Source organism: Lampetra fluviatilis, chromosome 63 (genome assembly GCF_964198595.1).
Source record: "Lampetra fluviatilis chromosome 63, kcLamFluv1.1, whole genome shotgun sequence".
Lineage (NCBI taxonomy): Eukaryota > Metazoa > Chordata > Hyperoartia > Petromyzontiformes > Petromyzontidae > Lampetra > Lampetra fluviatilis.
The window spans coordinates 6,487,459-6,507,740 of record NC_136337.1 but is presented as its reverse complement, the minus strand read 5'-3'; the positions used below and the strand labels follow the sequence as shown (position 1 = coordinate 6,507,740).

The 20,282-nt window shown below is 60.6% G+C and overlaps 1 protein-coding gene across 4 annotated transcripts; it reads left to right on the top strand.

The window, feature by feature from the left end:
• Positions 1–48: 48 nt before the first annotated feature.
• Positions 49–19,421, top strand: MVD (mevalonate diphosphate decarboxylase). 4 transcript variants are annotated; one of them, XM_078882043.1, is made up of 12 exons: positions 49–304; positions 2,347–2,489; positions 5,608–5,678; positions 7,033–7,147; positions 7,677–7,931; positions 8,927–9,027; positions 9,073–9,234; positions 10,527–10,601; positions 11,622–11,840; positions 14,315–14,448; positions 16,453–16,561; positions 17,832–19,421. In XM_078882043.1, the coding sequence occupies exons 2-12, from the start codon at positions 2,399–2,401 to the stop codon at positions 17,907–17,909; spliced, it is 1,410 nt and encodes a 469-aa protein (XP_078738169.1). In that variant the 5' UTR covers positions 49–304; positions 2,347–2,398; the 3' UTR covers positions 17,910–19,421. The 4 variants fall into 4 exon arrangements, with proteins under 4 accessions (XP_078738169.1, XP_078738167.1, XP_078738166.1 ...); XM_078882041.1 differs by adding an exon at positions 516–722 and having other exon boundaries at positions 50–304; positions 8,927–9,234; XM_078882040.1 differs by having other exon boundaries at positions 50–304; positions 8,927–9,234.
• Positions 19,422–20,282: the final 861 nt, after the last annotated feature.

Below are 20,282 nucleotides of genomic sequence, written 5' to 3'. Positions count from 1 at the left end.
GGACGCGACGTGACGTCACTTCGACGGACGTCACCAACATTTGTTACTTGCGCGGTGACGTCACCGCGCCGGTGTTTTACTGTACGCGTACGTACTGTATTTGGGGGGAGCGGTGGTGCAGCGGTTAGCGCGCTGCGCTGCGCTACGAACCCGGCGACCCGAGTTCGATTCCCGCTCACGGCCACCACCAACACCACCGGTGACCATTATGTGAACATCGCCACTGGGGGAGACAAAGGCGGTCGGGCGTGGTGCTGACCATATCCACCCCCTAGTGTGCCGTGCCGGCCTTCATAATACCTCGGTGAGCTTTGCCTGGTAGGATGGGGGATGGTTTCGTGTTGTATTTGTATGTGCTTGGGTGATTATTTTACCTTTATAGATCATCGGATTCCCCCTGAAGTGTCAATAATGTTTCTGATCATGGGTGGTGCTGCTCGCTAAACAGCACTTGCCCCAACTGCGTGCCAAGGCTACACGGGGGATCTTTACCTTTGGTGTGTCTATTTGAGCAGCGACGTCACGCCTCGCGCGAGCGGGAGGGGGGCGTGTTCGTAAAGTGGGCGGATCCAACCTCGATTCGGTCGGGCGTCGGCGATTGGCTCAGGCGGTTGGCGCGAGACGTGGGCGGCGTGCGCCGATTGGCCGAGCGCCCGGTGGCGAGATGACGCGCGAGGCGAAGTTTGACAGTTGGGGGACGGCGCGCGCGCAGTGGACAACACGTGGGTCTCAGTGTGTGTCTCTCTCTGTCTGTGTCTCTGTCTCAGTGTGTCTGTCTGTCTCACTGTGTCTCACTGTCTCAGTGTGTGTCTCACTGTCTGTGTCTCACGGTCTGTGTCTCACTGTCTGTGTCTCTGTCTGTGTCTCACTGTCTGTGTGTCTCTCTCTCTCTCTGTCTCACTGTGTGTCTCACTGTCTGTGTGTCTCAGTGTGTCTGTCTCTCACTCAGTGTGTGTCTGTGTCTCACTGTCTGTGTCTCTCTCTGTGTCTCAGTCTCTCTCTCTCTGTCTCGCAGTGTGTGTTTCTCTCTGTCTGTCTCAGTCTGTGTCTCTCTGTCTGTCTCAGTGTGTGTCTGTCTATCTGTCTCACTCAGTCTGTGTCTCACTGTCTGTGTCTCTCACTGTCCCAGTCTGTTTCTCTCTATCTGTGTCTCTCACTGTCTCAGTGTGTGTCTCTCTCTGTCTGTGTCTCACTGTCTCACGCTGTGTCTCTGTCTCTCTCTGTCTGTCTGTGTCTCACTGTCAGTGCTCTCGTGTCTAACTCTGTCTCACGTCAGTATCTCTCTGTCTCCGTCTCCCCGTGCATCACTTCAAGTCTCCCTATCTCGGCGTCTCCACGTGTCTGATTGACTTCCCTGTGGAGTTGTCTCGCTGTGAGTGGTTCCCTGTCTCGCTGTGTCGCTGTGTTTACACTTGGTGTGTACTCTCTTGTACTCGCCGCGTCTATCTGCGATTCCTCGCCTTTCTCTCCCTGCTGCCCGCCTCTCCCCGCATGCCAGTCTCCCTGTCTCCCTGCGAGGAAAAGTGCTTTATAGCTCATCGGATTCCTCCAGTACAGATACAACGTTCTGATTCCGTCTCCTCCGTGTCCCCCTCCCCCCCCCTCTCCCCCCCCCCCCCGGTGTCCCCCTCTCCCCCCCCCCCGGTGTCCCCCCCCCTCTCCCCCCCCCCGGTGTCCCCCTCTCCCCCCCTTCTCCCCTTCCCCCCACCCCCGGTGTCCCCCTCTCCCCCCCCCCCCCGGTGCCCCTCCCCCTCTCCCCCCCCCGGTGTCCCCCTCTCCCCCCCCCCTCTCCCCCCCCCTCTCCCCCCCCCCCCCGGTGTCCCCCCCCCCCCGGTGTCCCCCTCCCCGGTGTCCCCCTCTCCCCCCCTTCTCCCCCCCTCCCCCCACCCCCGGTGTCCACCTCTCCCCATCCCCTCTCCCCCCCCCCGGTGTCCCCCCCCCCTCTCCCCCCCTTCTCCCCCCCTCCCCCCACCCCCGGTGTCCACCTCTCCCCATCCCCTCTCCCCCCCCCCGGTGCCCCCCCCCCTCTCCCCCCCCCGGTGTCCCCCTCTCCCCCCCCCCTCTCCCCCCCCCTCTCCACCCCCCCCCCGGTGTCCCCCCCCCCCCGGTGTCCCCCTCTCCCCCCCTTCTCCCCCCCTCCCCCCACCCCCGGTGTCCACCTCTCCCCATCCCCTCTCCCCCCCCCCGGTGTCCCCCCCCCTCTCCCCCCCTTCTCCCCCCCTCCCCCCACCCCCGGTGTCCACCTCTCCCCATCCCCTCTCCCCCCCCCCGGTGTCCCCCCCCCTCTCCCCCCCCCGGTGTCCCCCTCTCCCCACCCCCTCTCCTCCCCTCTCCCCACCCTCCCAGGGCTCTCTCCGTGACCTCTGAACTCCCCGCCGTGACCTCTGAACTCCCCGCCATGAGCTCTCCGGCCGGGCAGCAGGAGGCCTCCTCGGCCGTGCGGACCGTCACGTGCACCGCGCCCGTCAACATCGCCGTCGTCAAATACTGTGCGTGTACTGCCGCATTGTGCACTGTGTACTGTGCGTGTACTGCCGCATTGTGTACTGTGTACTGTGCGTGTACTGCCGCATTGTGTACTGTGTACTGTGCGTGTACTGCCGCATTGTGCACTGTGTACTGTGCGTGTACTGCCGCATTGTGTACTGTGTACTGTGCGTGTACTGCCGCATTGTGTACTGTGTACTGTGCGTGTACTGCCGCATTGTGCACTGTGTACTGTGCGTGTACTGCCGCATTGTGCACTGTGTACTGTGCGTGTACTACCGCAGTGTGCACTGTCACATTGTGTACTGTGTGTGTGTGTCACATTGTGTACTGTGTGTGTGTGTCACGTGGGCTGTGTGTGTAGTGTGTACTGTGCGTGTACTGCCGCATTGTGTACTGTCACATTGTGTACTGTGTGTGTGTGTCACGTGGGCTGTGTGTGTAGTGTGTACTGTGCGTGTACTGCCGCATTGTGCACTGTGTGTCACGTGTGTCACGTGGGCTGTGTGTGTGTCACGTGTACTGTGTGTGTGCATTGTGTACTGTGTGTGTGTCACGTGGGCTGTGTGTGTACTGCGTGTGTGTGTCACGTGGGCTATGTGTGTACTGTGCGTGTACTGCCGCATTGTGTACTGTGTGTCACGGGCTGTGTGTGTACTGTGTACTGTGCATGTACTGCCACATTGTGTACTGTGTGTGTGTCACGTGGGCTGTGTGTGTACTGTGTGTGTGTCACGTGGGCTGTGTGTGCATTGTGTACTGTGTGTGTCACGTGGGCTGTGTGTGTACTGTGTGTGTGTGTGTCACGTGAGCTGTGCGTGTACTGTGTGTGTGTGTCACGTGGGCTGTGTGTGCATTGTGTACTGTGTGTGTCACGTGGGCTGTGTGTGCATTGTGTACTGCGTGTGTGTGTCACGTGGGATGTGTGTACATTGTGTACTGTGTGTGTGTGTGTGTCACGTGGGCTGTGTGTGCATTGTGTACTGTGTGTGTCACGTGGGCTGTGTGTGTACTGTGTGTGTGTGTGTCACGTGAGCTGTGCGTGTACTGTGTGTGTGTGTCACGTGGGCTGTGTGTGCATTGTGTACTGTGTGTGTCACGTGGGCTGTGTGTGCATTGTGTACTGCGTGTGTGTGTCACGTGGGATGTGTGTACATTGTGTACTGTGTGTGTGTGTGTGTCACGTGGGCTGTGTGTGTATTGTGTACTGTGTGTGTGTGTCACGTGGGCTGTGTGTGCATTATGTACTGTGTGCACAATACAATTACAAGTCACTCAAATTGGATCACACAAAGACCTCCCGTGTAGCCTCAACAGACTGTAGGGGCAAGTGCTGTTAGCGAGTAGCACCTATGAAGGCCGGAATGGCACACGAGGGGGTGGGTGGCCAGCAACCACGCCCGACCGCCTTTGTCTCCCCAGTGGCGATGTTTAGTACATACCGCACCTGGCACTCATTTGAGGCCGAGTCTACCTGAGGGAGGCCCAGGACCGGTTCAGATAATCGTCACTGGTGTTGGCTGTGAGCGGGAATCAAACCCGGGTCGCCAGGTTCATAGCGCAGCGCGCTAACCGCTACACTACCGCTCCCCACACACACACACCTACACACACACACACACCTACACACACACACACACCTACACACACACACACACCTACACACACACACACACACCTACACACACGCAGTAGTAATCATCACCCCCTACTGGCAGACCAATGCCCCACGTCACTCTTTCAGCAGTGGCGAAGATGTTAACAACCTCGCCCGGTATGCAGGAGGTCGTAGGCTTGGTCCCGACCGTGACGCCTGCTGCTGTATATTTGGAGTCTGCGTTTTTCTCTCTCTCTCTCTTCCCATGGTCGCGTGGATTTTTCCTCCCAAGTCCGCCGGTTTTTTCCCTCCACATTTAGAATCGACATCGCGACACGTTTAGAGTGTTTGGCTGCTTTAGAGTTCCACTTGGTTGTGCTTCGATTTGTGACCAGGTCGTTTCTGGAAAAGAAGCGAAATGCTCAGTGAGCTTTACCTGGTCAGATCAAAAATAAAGTTTAGTTTCATTTGCATGTATCATTTGAGGTTATTTGTATACTTTTCCTATCCTTTGTTGTTGTATTGTGTTTGTTGTAGCGTTCTGACACCGTGACTCTACTGGACATACGTGAAAAAGAGGTTTATAGCTCATCGTATTCCTCCGGCAGTACAACGAAATATTCTGATTCTGATACCCCAACTCATTTAACTACCCCTCTCACGACCCCTATCACTACCCCTATCATTACTCAAACCCCTATCATTACCCTATCACGACCCCTATCACTACCCCTATCACTACTCCTATCACTACCCCTATCACTACCCCTATCACTACCCCTATCACTACCCCTACCACTACTCCAACCCCTATCATTACCCCATCATTACTCCAACCCCTATCATTAACCTATCACTAACCTATCACTACTCCAACCCCTATCTTTACCCTATCATTACCCCTCTCACGAACCCTATCACTACCCCTATCATTACTCCAACCCCTATCACTACCCCTACCCATATCACTGCTCCAACCCCTATCACTACCCCTATCACTACCCCTATCATTACTCAAACCCCTATCACTACCCCTATCACTACTCCAACCCCTATCATTAACCTATCACTACTCCTATCACTACCCCTATCACTACCCCTATCACTACTCCTACCACTATCACTACCCCTATCACTACCACCATCACTACCCCTACCACCATCACTACCCCTATCATTACCCCTATCACTACCCCTATCACTACTCCTACCACTATCACTACCCCTATCACTACCACCATCACTACCCCTACCACCATCGCTACCACAACGCCTCCTTAACCACCCCTGGCAAGTCTCCTGCCACCACAACTACACCACCAACTTTAATAACAACAACAACAACCCCACCACTTTTTATTATCTCAACCGCTACCATCTTGCGTACAATTTCATGGTTGTTGTAAAGCGCCTTTGAGTAAGACGTTGCTACACACACACACATCTAAATCTACATGAGGCGACAAGATGAGATTTGAGGCAGCGTGGTCGCTGATTTGTTCCCGCTGTGTCGCCCGCTGTAGGGGGCAAACGCGACGAGGAACTCGTCCTGCCCATCAACTCCTCGCTGAGCGTGACGCTGCACCAGGACCAGGTGAGCAGGAGAGGGAGGGAGGAGGAGGAGGGGAGGAGGGAGGGAGGAGGAAGAGGAGGAGGAGGGAGGGGAGGAAGAGGAGGAGGAGGGAGGGGGAGGAGGGAGGGAGGAGGGAGGGAGGGAGGAAGAGTCCGGTACGTGTGTCTGTGAACCCCCTCTGAAGGGTCGTCTGTGACAGTTTTTAAAACATTGGGGCTGGCCCTGCCTCCTCTCCGTCCTGGGCCTAACCAGGGTGCCCAAGCAGGTTCGGTTTTACCGGATAGAGGGAGCTAAATGCGTGCGGCACACCTGGTTCAACTGCTCACCTGGTTAAAAAAAACATCATCTTGATACTGGGAAATGTCATCTCACTCAATCATTTACTCACTCACCCACCCACACATTCACCCACCCACCCACTCATTCACACATTCACCCACTCACCCACACATTCACCCACCCACTCATTCACACACTCGCCCACTCACACATTCACCAACTCACCCACTCAGTCACACACTCGCCCACTCACACATTCACCCACCCACCCACTCATTCACACACTCGCCCACTCACACATTCACCCACCCACCCACTCATTCACACACTCGGCCCACTCACACATTCACCCACTCATTCACACACTCGCCCACTCACACATTCACCCACTCACCCACTCATTCACACACTCGCCCACTCACACATTCACCCACTCACCCACTCATTCACACACTCGCCCACTCACACATTCACCCACCCACTCATTCACACACTCACCCACCCACACATTCACCCACTCACCCACTCATTCATACACTCACCCACCCACACATTCACCCACTCACCCACTCATTTACACACTCACCCACTCACACATTCACCCACCCACCCACTCATTCACACACTCGCCCACTCACACATTCACCCACTCACCCACTCATTCACACACTCGCCCACTCACACATTCACCCACTCACCCACTCATTCACACACTCGCCCACTCACACATTCACCCACCCACCCACTCATTCACACACTCACCCACCCACACATTCACCCACTCACCCACTCATTTACATACTCGCCCACTTGCGCACACATTTACCCACCCACCCACTCGCCGAGCCGCTCGCACAATCTTACAAATGAGACTATCCCGGTCGTCCGAGTCTTCTCCCGGTTAGACAACTTGACTGTGCGTGCCCGCGTGTGTGCGTGCCCGCGTGTGTGTGTGCCCGCGTGTGTGTGTGCGTGCGTGTGTGCGTGCGTGCATGTGTGCGTGTGTGCGTGCGTGCGTCTCCTCTGTCTGCGTGTGTGTGTGCGTGCGTGTGTGTGTGCGTGCGTGCGTCTCCTCCGTCTGCGTGCGAGCGTGCAGCTCAAGAGCACGACGACCGTGGCGTCGAGTCCGCGGTTCCCGCGCGACCGCGTGTGGCTCAACGGCAAGGAGGAGGATGCACAGCACCCCCGGCTGCAAGCCTGCCTGCGCGAGAGTGAGATGCACACACGCACGTATACGCACACACACACACGCACACACACGCACACACGCACACACACACGCAGGGTCGCCGGGTTCGTAGCGCAGCGCGCAATCCTCCACACCGCTGTTCCCCACCCACGTACGGAAACACACACACACACGGACAAAGCTCCCCCGTGTAGCCTTCACAGACTGTAGGGGCAAGTGCTGTTAGCGAGCAGCACCTATGAATGCCGGCACGGCACACGAGGGGGTGGGTGGCCAGCACCACGCCGGCCGCCTTTGTCTCCCCAGTGGCGATGTTTACTACACGCTGCACCAGGTACTCATTTGTGGCCGAGTCTACCTGAGGGAGGCCCAGGACCGGTTCAGATAGCTGCCACTGGTGTTGGTTGCCATGACATCGTGACCGTTCACCGGCAATCGGAGTGCTCGGTTGCCGGGGGTGGCGTTGCCGGGACGGCGTTGCCGGGCGGCGTTGCCATGGCGCGCGCCTCGCTCCCATTGGTCGGTTCCTCCGTGCGACGACGGCTCCGCAGTTCGTCGCCTCGCCGGGAAGCGGCGGCACGAGGAGGTGGACGCGGAGAGTGATGAGGACGACAACAACAACAACGACAACAACAACGACAACAACGACAACAACAACGACAAGGGCAACGGCGGCGGCGGTGGTGGTGGTGGTGGCGGTGATGGGCGCCCTCCCCCTCCGCACCATCACCTGCACGTCTGCTCCATCAACAACTTCCCGACGGCCGCGGGACTCGCGTCGTCCGCGTCCGGATACGCCTGCCTGGGTGGGTGGGGTAGTGGGTGGGTGGGGTAGTGGGTGGGTGGGGTAGTGGGTGGGTGGGGTAGTGGGTGGGTGGGGTAGTGGGTGGGTGGGGTAGTGGGTGGGTGGGGTAGTGGGTGGGTGGGTGGGGTAGTGGGTGGGTGGGGTAGTGGGTGGGTGGGTTAGTGGGTGGGTGGGTGGGGTAGTGGGTGGGTGGGGTAGTGGGTGAGTGGGTGGGGTAGTGGGTGGGGTAGTGGGTGGGTGGGTGGGTGGGGTAGTGGGTGGGTGGGGTAGTGGGTGAGTGGGTGGGGTAGTGGGTGGGTGGGGTAGTGGGTGGGTGGGGTAGTGGGTGGGTGGGTGGGGTAGTGGGTGGGTGGGTGGGGTAGTGGGTGGGTGGGTGGGTAGTGGGTGGGTGGGTAGTGGGTGGGTGGGGTAGTGGGTGGGTGGGTGGGGTAGTGGGTGGGTGGGTGGGGTAGTGGGTGGGTGGGTGGGGTAGTGGGTGGGTGGGTGGGTAGTGGGTGGGTGGGTGGGTAGTGGGTGGTGGGTGGGTAGTGGGTGGTGGGGTGGTGGGTGGGGTGGTGGGTGGGTGGGTGGGGTGGTGGGTGGGTGGGTAGTGTGTGGGTGGGGTAGTGGGTGGGTGGGTAGTGGGTGGGTGGGGTAGTGGGTGGGTGGGTGGGTAGTGGGTGGGTGGGGTAGTGGGTGGGTGGGGTAGTGTCTGGGTTTAGCCTAACCCATTCACTCATTCAGCACTCGTTCACCCACCCACCCACCCACTCATTCACCACCCCACCCACTCACCCACCAACTCATTCACCCACCCACTCACCCACTCATTCACTCACTCACCCACCCACTCATTCACCCACCCACTCATTTACTCACCCACCCACTCACCCACCCCCTCACCCACCCACCCACTCACCCACCCACTCACCCACCCACCCACTCACCCACCCACTCACCCAGCCACCCATTCACCTGTTTGACTTCTCGCCTGGCCGTCCCCGTCCCCGCCCCCAGCATACTGTGCGGCGCGCCTGCTGGGCGTGGTGAGCGGCGAGGTGGCGAGGGGCGAGGTGGCGAGGGGCGAGGTGGCGAGGGGCGAGGTGGTGAGGAGCGAGGTGGCGAGGAGCGAGGTGGTGAGGAGCGAGGTGGTGAGGAGCGAGGTGAGCGTGGCCGCACGGCTCGGCTCTGGCTCGGCGTGCCGCAGCGTCTTGGGCGGCTTCGTGGCGTGGGAGCGCGGCACGCGGCCCGACGGCACCGACAGCGTGGCCCGCTCTGTGCGGCCTCATGGACACTGGCCCCAGCTGAGGGCCCTCGTGCTCGTGGTGAGTCGGCACGCTCGGCACGCTCGCCACGCTCGGATCGCCGGTTCACTCGGATCGCCGGTTCACTCGGATCGCCGGTTCACTCGGATCGCCGGTTCACTCGGATCGCCGATTCACTCGGATCGCCGGTTCACTCGGATCGCCGGTTCACTCGGATCGCCGGTTCACTCGGATCGCCGGTTCACTCGGATCGCCGGTTCACTCGGATCGCCGATTCACTCGGATCGCCGGTTCACTCGGATCGCCGGTTCACTCGGATCGCCGGTTCACTCGGATCGCCGGTTCACTCGGATCGCCGGTTCACTCGGATCGCCGGTTCACTCGGATCGCCGGTTCACTCGGATCGCCGGTTCACTCGGATCGCCGGTTCACTCGGATCGCCGATTCACTCGGATCGCCGGTTCACTCGGATCGCCGGTTCACTCGGATCGCCGGTTCACTCGGATCGCCGGTTCACTCGGATCGCCGATTCACTCGGATCGCCGGTTCACTCGGATCGCCGGTTCACTCGGATCGCCGGTTCACTCGGATCGCCGGTTCACTCGGATCGCCGGTTCACTCGGATCGCCGATTCACTCGGATCGCCGGTTCACTCGGATCGCCGATTCACTCGGATCGCCGGTTCACTCGGATCGCCGGTTCACTCGGATCGCCGGTTCACTCGGATCGCCGATTCACTCGGATCGCCGGTTCACTCGGATCGCCGGTTCACTCGGATCGCCGGTTCACTCGGATCGCCGGTTCACTCGGATCGCCGGTTCACTCGGATCGCCGATTCACTCGGATCGCCGGTTCACTCGGATCGCCGGTTCACTCGGATCGCCGATTCACTCGGATCGCCGATTCACTCGGATCGCCGGTTCACTCGGATCGCCGATTCACTCGGATCGCCGGTTCACTCGGATCGCCGAGTAGAGGGATAAGTCGGTGAGTGAATCGGTGGATGGGTGGGCGATTGATTGGATGGATAGGTGAGTGGTTGACTAGGTGGGTGCGTGGGTTGGTGGGTTGGTGAGTGGGTGGGTGCGTTGGTGAGTGGGTGGGTAGGTGAGTGGGTGAGTGGGTGGGTGCGTGAGTGGGTGGGTGCGTGAGTGGGTGGGTGGGTGCGTGAGTGGGTGGGTGCGTGAGTGGGTGGGTGGGTAGGCGAGTGGGTGTGCGTGAGTGGGTGGGTTGATGAGTGGGTGGGTGCGTGAGTGGGTGGGTGCGTGAGTGGGTGGGTGGGTGCGTGAGTGGGTGGGTTGGTGAGTGGGTGGGTTGATGAGTGGATGTATCCCTGGCTCTGTCTCGCCCAGGTGAGCGCTGACCGAAAGCTCGTGGGGAGTACGGCCGGCATGCAGACCAGCGTCCAGACATCGGAGCTTTTGCGGGTGAGTGAGCGAGTCAGCAGGTGAGCGAGTGGGTAGGTAAATAAGTGGGTGAGTGAGCGGGTGAGTAGGTATGTGAGTGAGCGAGTGAGGAGGTACGTGAGTGAGCGGGTGAGTAGGTACGTGAGTGAGTGAGTGAGCGGATGAGTAGGTACGTAAGTGAGTGAGTGAGTGAGCGAGCGGGTGAGTGAGTGAGTGAGTGAGCGGGTGAGTAGGTACGTGAGTGAGTGAGTGAGTGAGCGGATGAGTAGGTATGTAAGTGAGTGAGTGAGTGAGCGGGTGAGTGAGTGAGTGAGCGGGTGAGTAGGTACGTGAGTGAGTGAGTGAGTGAGTGAGCGGGTGAGTGAGTGAGTGAGTGAGCGGGTGAGTAGGTACATGAGCGAGTGAGTGAGCGGGTGAGTCGGTACGTGAGTGAGTCAGCGGGTGAGTCGGTACGTGAGTGAGCGGGTGAGTCGGTACGTGAGTGAGTGTGAGCAGGTGAGTAGGTACGTGAGTGAGTGTGAGCAGGTGAGTGAGTGAGTGAGTGAGCGGGTGAGTAGGTACGTGAGTGAGTGAGTGAGCGGGTGAGTAGGTACGTGAGTGAGTGAGAGGGTGAGTCGGTACGTGAGTGAGTGAGCGGGTGAGTCGGTACGTGAGTGAGTGTAAGCAAGTGGGTGAATGAATGGTGGGAGGCTGGGGTGATTGAGTCAGTATATGGGAGGGTGAGTGGTTGAGTGATTGAGTGGTGGGTAAATTGGTGAGTGAGTGTAGGTGGGTTAGGGAGTCCATATCAACGTCACGTCTCCCCCAGGTCTCCCTCCGTCTCCCTCTGTCTCCCCGTGTCTCCCCCAGGTCTCCCTCCGTCTCCCCCACATCTCCCTTAGTCTCCCCCAGGTCTCCCCCAGGTCTCCCTTTGTCTCCCTCCGTCTCCCCCGCGTCCCGCTTGCACGCCGAACTTCTCTCGCACCGTACGTAGCCAACCGTGCGCCTCGCGTCTCCTCCCCGCGTGTCACCCTCCCGCCGTGTCACCCGCCCCCCCCCAAGCTGCGAGCGGAGCTGCTGGTGCCGCAGCGCATGGCGGCGGTGTCGGCGGCGGTGGCGGCTCGCGACTTCCCGGCGTTCGCCGAGCTCTGCATGCGCGACAGCAACCAGTTCCACGCCACGTGCCTGGACACGTTCCCGCCGCTCGCCTACCTCACGGACGCCTCGCGCGCCATCGCAGCTCTCGTGCACGCTCTCAACCGCGCCAGCGCACGCACCGTGGTGAGCTGCCGCGGCGGTGGTGGCGGTGGCTGTCGGCGGTCCGGCAACACCTGGGGTCACCGGGCACACCTTGGGGGGGGGGGAGGGGAGGGAGGGTGAGCGGGTGGGCAGGTGTGCGAGTGAGCGGGTGTGTGAGAGTGCGAGCGTGCCTGCGGTCCGGCAACACCTGGGGTCACCGGGCACACCTTGGGGGGGGGGGAGGGAGGGTGAGCGAGTGTACGAGTGTGCAAGCGAGCGGGTGTGCAAGTGAGTGGGTGTGTGTGTGAGAGTGCGAGCGTGTCGGCGACTGTGTGTGTGTGTAGTGGGGAGCGGTGGTGCGGCGGTTAGCGCTATGCTGCGCTACGAACCCGGCGACCCAGGTTCGATTCCCGCTCGCGGCCGACTACACCGGTGACGATTATCTGAACCGGTCCTGGGCCTCCCCTAGGTCGACTCAGCCTTAAATGAGTACCTCGTGTGGTGTGTAGTAAACATCGCCACTAGGGAGACAAAGGCGACCGGACGTGGTGCTGGCCACCCACCCCCTCGTGTGCCGTTCCGGCCTTCATAGGCGCTCGCTAGCAGCACTTGCCCCTACAGTCTGGTACAGGTGTGTCTGTGTGTCTGTGCGCGTGTCTACGTGTCTGTGCGCGTGTCTGTGTGTCTGTGCGCGTGTCTGCGTGTCTGTGCTTGTGTCTGCGTGTCTGTGCGTGTGTTTGTGCATGTGTCTGTGTGTCTGTGCGCGTGTCTGTGTGTCTGTGTGTGTGTCTACGTGTCTGCGTGTGTCTGCGCGTGTGTCTGTGGGCGTGTCTGTGCGTGTGTCTGGGCGTGTCTGCGTGCGTCTGCGCTACAAGCCCGGCTTGTCGTCAGACTTCGATTCCCCGCTCATGCAAACAATAAAAACCCGCTCGAGGTCGACAAAGACGGCCGGGCACGCGCGTGTGCCACGCCGCCAGAGGTCGCAAACGGGTTTTGATTCCTTACCCGTACCCGGCCGCACCAGGGTCGCGCCGTTGCGGCCTTCGCTTGACCCCCCCCCTCCCCGAAGTCGACACACGTGCCGCTGTGTGTGCCGCTGTGTGTGCCGCTCTGTGTGCCGCTGTGTGTGCCGCTCTGTGTGCCGATCTGTGTGCCGCTGTGTGTGCCGCTGTGTGTGCCGCTCTGTGTGCCGCTCTGTGTGCCGCTCTGTGTGCCGCTGTGTGTACCGCTGTGTGTGCCGCTGTGTGTGCCGCTCTGTGTGCCGCTCTGTGTGCCGCTGTGTGTACCGCTCTGTGTACCGCTGTGTGTGCCGCTGTGTGTGCCGCTCTGTGTGCCGCTGTGTGTGCCGTTGTGTGTGCCGCTCTGTGTGCCGCTCTGTGTGCCGCTGTGTGTGCCGCTGTGTGTGCCGCTGTGTGTGCCGCTCTGTGTGCCGCTGTGTGTGCCGCTGTGTGTGCCGCTGTGTGTGCCGCTGTGTGTGCCGATCTGTGTGCCGCTGTGTGTGCCGCTGTGTGTGCCGCTGTGTGTGCCGCTCTGTGTGCCGATCTGTGTGCCGCTCTGTGTGCCGCTGTGTGTGCCGCTGTGTGTGCCGCTGTGTGTGCCGCTGTGTGTGCCGCTGTGTGTGCCGCTGTGTGTGCCGCTGTGTGTGCCGCTGTGTGTGCCGCTGTGTGTGCCGCTGTGTGTGCCGCTCTGTGTGCCGCTGTGTGTGCCGCTGTGTGTGCCGCTGTGTGTGCCGCTGTGTGTGCCGCTGTGTGTGCCGCTGTGTGTGCCGCTGTGTGTGCCGCTGTGTGTGCCGCTCTGTGTGCCGCTCTGTGTGCCGCTCTGTGTGCCGCTGTGTGTGCCGCTGTGTGTGCCGCTCTGTGTGCCGCTCTGTGTGCCGCTGTGTGTACCGCTCTGTGTACCGCTGTGTGTGCCGCTGTGTGTGCCGCTCTGTGTGCCGCTGTGTGTGCCGCTGTGTGTGCCGCTCTGTGTGCCGCTCTGTGTGCCGCTGTGTGTGCCGCTGTGTGTGCCGCTGTGTGTACCGCTCTGTGTGCCGCTGTGTGTGCCGCTGTGTGTGCCGCTGTGTGTGCCGCTGTGTGTGCCGATCTGTGTGCCGCTGTGTGTGCCGCTGTGTGTGCCGCTGTGTGTGCCGCTGTGTGTGCCGCTGTGTGTGCCGCTGTGTGTGCCGCTGTGTGTGCCGATCTGTGTGCCGCTGTGTGTGCCGCTGTGTGTGCCGCTCTGTGTGCCGCTGTGTGTGCCGCTGTGTGTGCCGCTCTGTGTGCCGCTGTGTGTGCCGCTGTGTGTGCCGCTGTGTGTGCCGCTGTGTGTACCGCTGTGTGTGCCGCTCTGTGTGCCGCTGTGTGTGCCGCTGTGTGTACCGCTGTGTGTGCCGCTCTGTGTGCCGCTGTGTGTGCCGCTGTGTGTGCCGCTGTGTGTGCCGCTGTGTGTGCCGCTGTGTGTGCCGCTCTGTGTGCCGCTGTGTGTGCCGCTGTGTGTGCCGCTGTGTGTGCCGCTGTGTGTGCCGCTCTGTGTGCGTGCAGGCCGCGTACACGTTCGACGCGGGCCCCAACGCCGTCCTCTTCGTGCTCGAGGAAGACGTCGGGGCCTTGCTGGGCCTGCTGCAGCGCTGCTTCCCGCCCTCCGACCACCACCAGCAGCGCGACAACGGAGACACGTGAGGCCCCCCCACCCCCACTCCTCCTCCGCCCCGGTGACGATGTTTACACACCGCTGCACCAGGGTACTCGTTTAAGGCTGAGACGACCTAGGGGAGGCCCAGGAGTTGTTTGTTGGGGAGCGCGCTAACCGCTGTGCCACCGCTCGTCATGCTCACGCGCACACACTCGCATAGTCGCATACAAAGACAAAGGTCCCCCGTGTAGGTTTTCGCAGATGGTTGGGACAAGTGCTGTTAGCGAGCACCTATTGAGTGCGCAGGTGGTGGTTTTGCCGGTCATTTTAGTCGATCAACCCATGGCACCTGCAGGGTCTGTCCCGTGACCTCCTGCTGCACCTAGCCTGGCACAGCAGTCAACCCATGGCAGCTGATGGGTCTGTCCCGTGACCTCCTACTGCACCTAGCCTGGCACCGCAGTCAACCCAAGGCACCTGGGTCTGTCCCGTGACCTACTGCACCTAGCCTGGCACAGCAGTAAACTCATGGCAGCTGATGGGTCTGTCCCGTGACTTCCTCCTGCACCTAGCCTGGCACAGCAGTCAACCCATGGCACCTGGGTCTGTCCCGTGACTTCCTCATGCACCTAGCCTGGCACTGCAGTCAACCCATGGCACCTGGGTCTGTCCCGTGACCTCCTACTGCACCTAGCCCGGCACAGCAGTCAACTCATGGCACCTGGGTCTGTCCCGTGACCTCCTACTGCACCTAGCCTGGCACAGCAGTCAACTCATGGCACCTGGGTCTGTCCCGTGACCTCCTACTGCACCTAGCCTGGCACAGCAGTCAACCCATGGCACCTGGGTCTGTCCCGTGACCTCCTACTGCACCTAGCCTGGCACAGCAGTCTACCCATGGCACCTGGGTCTGTCCCGTGACCTACTGCACCTAGCCTGGCACAGCAGTCAACTCATGGCAGCTGATGGGTCTGTCCCGTGACTTCCTCCTGCACCTAGCCTGGCACAGCAGTCAACCCATGGCACCTGGGTCTGTCCCGTGACTTCCTCATGCACCTAGCCTGGCACTGCAGTCAACCCATGGCACCTGGGTCTGTCCCGTGACCTCCTGCTGCACCTAGCCTGGCACAGCAGTCAACCCATGGCAGCTGATGGGTCTGTCCCGTGACCTCCTACTGCACCTAGCCTGGCACCGCAGTCAACCCAAGGCACCTGGGTCTGTCCCGTGACTTCCTCATGCACCTAGCCTGGCACTGCAGTCAACTCATGGCACCTGGGTCTGTCCCGTGACCTGCTGCTGCACCTAGCCTGGCACAGCAGTCAACCCATGGCAGCTGATGGGTCTGTCCCGTGACCTCCTACTGCACCTAGCCTGGCACCGCAGTCAACCCAAGGCACCTGGGTCTGTCCCGTGACTTCCTCATGCACCTAGCCTGGCACTGCAGTCAACCCATGGCACCTGGGTCTGTCCCGTGACCTGCTGCTGCACCTAGCCTGGCACAGCAGTCAACCCATGGCAGCTGATGGGTCTGTCCCGTGACCTCCTACTGCACCTAGCCTGGCACCGCAGTCAACCCAAGGCACCTGGGTCTGGCATTACGCTGCGAGCCACTGAGATCGCCGTTGAGGAACACGTGGATTCGAGAACACACACAGGGTAGAGACATCCTCATCATCATCATCACATTGTTCTTCATCCAGCAGTGTATAGACAATGATGATGACGACGACGATGCTGTGTGTGCGTACGTGCGTGTCCGTGTGTGTGCGTGTGTGATTACGTACATGTGTGCGTGTGTGCGTTTGCATATGTGCATGTGTGCACGCGTATGTACGCGTGTGTGCGTGAATGTACGTGTGTGTGCGTGTGCGTGCGTGTATGTACGTGTGCGTGCGTGTGTGTGTGCTTGTGAATGTACGTGTGTGCGCGTGTGCGTGCGTGTATGTACGTGTGCGTGCGTGCGTGTGTGCTTGTGAATGTACGTGTGTGCGCGTGAATGTACGTGTGCGTGCGTGTGTGTACATGTATGTACGTGTGTGTGTGTAGGTTTATTCGAGGCCTCCCTGTCGAGGCTGTGAAGCCCAGCGTTGAGCTGGAACAAAAACTGAAGTTCGAACCCTGCCCTGGCATCATCCGTTACATCATCAGCACCCAGGTGCAGACGTTCGCTCGCTCGCTCGCTCAATCACTCGCTCCCTCACTCAGTCGCTCAGTCATTCACTCGCTCGCTCCCTCACTCAGTCGTTCACTCAATCACTGAGTCGTTCACTCGCTCGCTCCCTCACTCAGTCGATCACTCAATCGCTCAATCGTTCACTCACTCAGTCGCTCACTCACTCACTCCCTCACTCAGTCATTCACTCACTCACTCACTCACTCAATCGCTCACTCGCTCACTCCCTCACTCAGTCGCTCACTCAAACGCTCACTCACACACTTTCTCACTGGTACACAAAGACAAAAGATCTCCAGTTTAGCCTTAACAGATGTTTGGGGCAAGTGCTGTTAGCGAGCAGCACCTATGAAGGCCGGCACGGCGCACGAGGGGGTGGGTGGCCAGCACCACGCCCGGCCGCCTTTGTCTCCCCAGTGGCGATGTTTACTACACACCGCACCAGGTACTCATTTGAGGCTGAGTCTCCCTAGGGGAGGCCCAGGACCGGTTCAGATAATTGTCATCGGTGTTGGCCGTGAGCAGGAATCGAACTCGGGTCGCCGGGTTCGTAGCGCAGCGTAGCGCTAACCGCTGCACCACCGCTCCCCACAGTCGCTGACACACCACCCACTCACACACCCGCTCGCACACTCGCATCACTTGCACAGTCGTACACTCGCTCTTACACCCGCCCCCTCGCTCACCCGCCCACTCACCGCCCACTCACCCACCCACTTGCTCTTACACCCGCCCACTCACCCACTCGCTCACCCGCCCACTCACTCGCTCACCCGCCCACTCACACCGCCCACTCACCCACTCACTTGCTCTTACACCCGCCCACTCACCCACTCGCTCACCCGCCCACTCGCTCGCACCACCCACTCACACCGCCCACTCACCCGCTCACCCACTCACCCACTCACTCACCCGCTCACTCACCCACTTGCTCACCTGCCCACTCACACCGCCCACTCACCCACTCACTCGCACCACCCACTCACCCACTCGCTCACCCACTCACCCACTCACACCATCCACTCACCCACTCGCTCACCCGCTCACCCACTCACACCACCCACTCACCCGCTCACCCACTCACACCACCCACTCACCCACTCGCTCACCCACTCACCCACTCACCCACTCACACCATCCACTCGCTCACCCGCTCACCCACTCACACCACCCACTCACCCACCCACTCGCTCACCCGCTCACTCACCCACTCACACCACCCGCTCCCCCTCCCTCCCTCCGCTGCCCCTAGGTGGGCCCGGGACCCCAGGTGTTGTCGGACCCCGACTCTCACCTCCTGGGCCCTGACGGCCTCCCCAAGGCTCCGTAGACACGGCCCCGACTCACACCCAGAGGCACAGACCTCCGGGGCTAGCGGCTTCTGTGCGTGCCAGGGAGTGTGTGTGTGTGCGTGTGCGTGCCAGGGAGTGTGTGTGCGTGTGCGTGCCAGGGAGTGTGTGTGTGCGTGTGCGTGCCAGGGAGTGTGTGTGCGTGTGCCAGGGAGTGTGTGTGTGTGCGTGTGCGTGCCAGGGAGTGTGTGTGTGTGTGCCAGGGAGTGTATGTGTGTGTGTGCGTGCCAGGGAGTGTATGTGTGTGTGTGTGCGTGCCAGGGAGTGTGTGTGTGTGTGCCAGGGAGTGTGTGTGTGTGCGTGTGCGTGCCAGGGAGTGTGTGTGTGTGTGCCAGGGAGTGTATGTGTGTGTGTGCGTGCGTGCGTGCCAGGGAGTGTATGTGTGCGTGCCAGGGAGTGTGTGTGTGTGTGCCAGGGAGTGTATGTGTGTGTGTGCGTGCGTGCCAGGGAGTGTATGTGTGCGTGCCAGGGAGTGTGTGTGTGTGTGCGTGCGTGCCAGGGAGTGTGTGTGTGTGTGCCAGGGAGTGTGTGTGTGTGTGTGTGCGTGCGTGCCAGGGAGTGTGTGTGTGCCAGGGAGTGTGTGTGTGTGTGTGCGTGCATGCAAGGGAGTGTGTGTGTGTGTGCCAGGGAGTGTGTGTGTGTGCCAGGGAGTGTATGTGTGTGTGTGTGCGTGCCAGGGAGTGTGTGTGTGTGTGCCAGGGAGTGTGTGTGTGTGTGCGTGCGTGCCAGGGAGTGTGTGTGTGCGTGCCAGGGAGTGTATGTGTGTGTGTGTGCCAGGGAGTGTGTGTGTGTGTGCCAGGGAGTGTGTGTGTGCGTGCGTGCGTGCCAGGGAGTGTATGTGTGTGTGTGTGCGTGCCAGGGAGTGTGTGTGTGCCAGGGAGTGTGTGTGTGTGTGTGCGTGCGTGCGTGCCAGGGAGTGTGTGTGTGTGTGCCAGGGAGTGTGTGTGTGCCAGGGAGTGTGTGTGTGTGTGCCAGGGAGTCTGTGTGTGTGTGTGTGCGTGCGTGCGAGTGTGTGTGTGCGTGCGTGCGAGTGTGTGTGTGTGTCCACGCGAGTATCTGAGACGGTGTGGGTGTGTCCACACGTGAGTATGCTGGATGTTACGTACGTAGCCTACCGCGCTAATCGGAGGTGCGGAGGAAGGATAACAAACTACTAAACAACAACAACAGCAAGAAGCAGTTTTAAAGAAATTAGTTTTAAATCCAGACGACGATTTGTAATTGTACAGCTCCAGTGGCTTCCTAATATCGGAAGGAAGAGGCATTCCAGACGGCCGCCGCTGCCGCTACGAGGATGACGGAGTTCGCGTGATGACGGCTCATGCTGCTTAAGGAGATCGGAAAAGGAATTGCGGTTCAATCGTGGCACGCGCTTTGTTGGCAGCGAGTGCATAATAGCCCCATCGGTCTGTCACGGGCAAGATGGGCAATCTGTGTGTCGTGCGGTGGGTGACACTGCGCGTGATGCCGTATTAAAAGGCCGAGTCGGTGTTACTGCGGGTGTACTGTATGTTTGTGTAACAGGGCGAGGTGGGCGAGTGAGAGGGTGGGTGGGTGAGCGAATGAGCGAGTACTTGAGGATAAGTGAGAGGGTGGGTGGGTGAGCGAATGAGTGAGTGAGCAGATGTCTGTGGGTAAACTTAGGGGGATGAGCGAGTGGGCGGGTGGGTGGGTGGCTGAGCGAGTGGGCTGGTGGGTGGGTGGCTGAGCGAGTGGGTTGGTGGGTGGGTGGCTGAGCGAGTGGGCTGGTGGGTGGGTGGCTGAGCGAGTGGGCGGGTGGGTGGGTGGCTGAGCGAGTGGGCTGGTGGGTGGGTGGCTGAGCGAGTGGGCTGGTGGGTGGGTGGCTGAGCGAAGTGGGCGGGTGGGTGGGTGGCTGAGCGAGTGGGCTGGTGGGTGGGTGGCTGAGCGAGTGGGCTGGTGGGTGGGTGGCTGAGCGAGTGGGCGGGTGGGTGGGTGGCTGAGCGAGTGGGCTGGTGGGTGGGTGGCTGAGCGAGTGGGCTGGTGGGTGGGTGGCTGAGCGAGTGGGCTGGTGGGTGGGTGGCTGAGCGAGTGGGTGGCTGGGTGGGTGGCTGAGCGAGTTGGTTGGTGGGTGGGTGGCTGAGCGAGTTGGCTGGTGGGTGGGTGGCTGAGCGAGTGGGCTGGTGGGTGGATGAGCGGGCGGGCGGGTGAGTGGGTGGATGAGCGCGGGGGGTGGTGAGTGACTAAATGGGTGAGTGCACGAGTTAGAGATTGTGTGGATGAGTGAATGAGTGAATGAGTGAATGAGTGGGTGAGGGTGGGTAGCCGAGTGCCAAGTTGCGACCACGCAGATCCCTGATCAATCCACAATTAGAAAACTTTGATCAGACGATGTC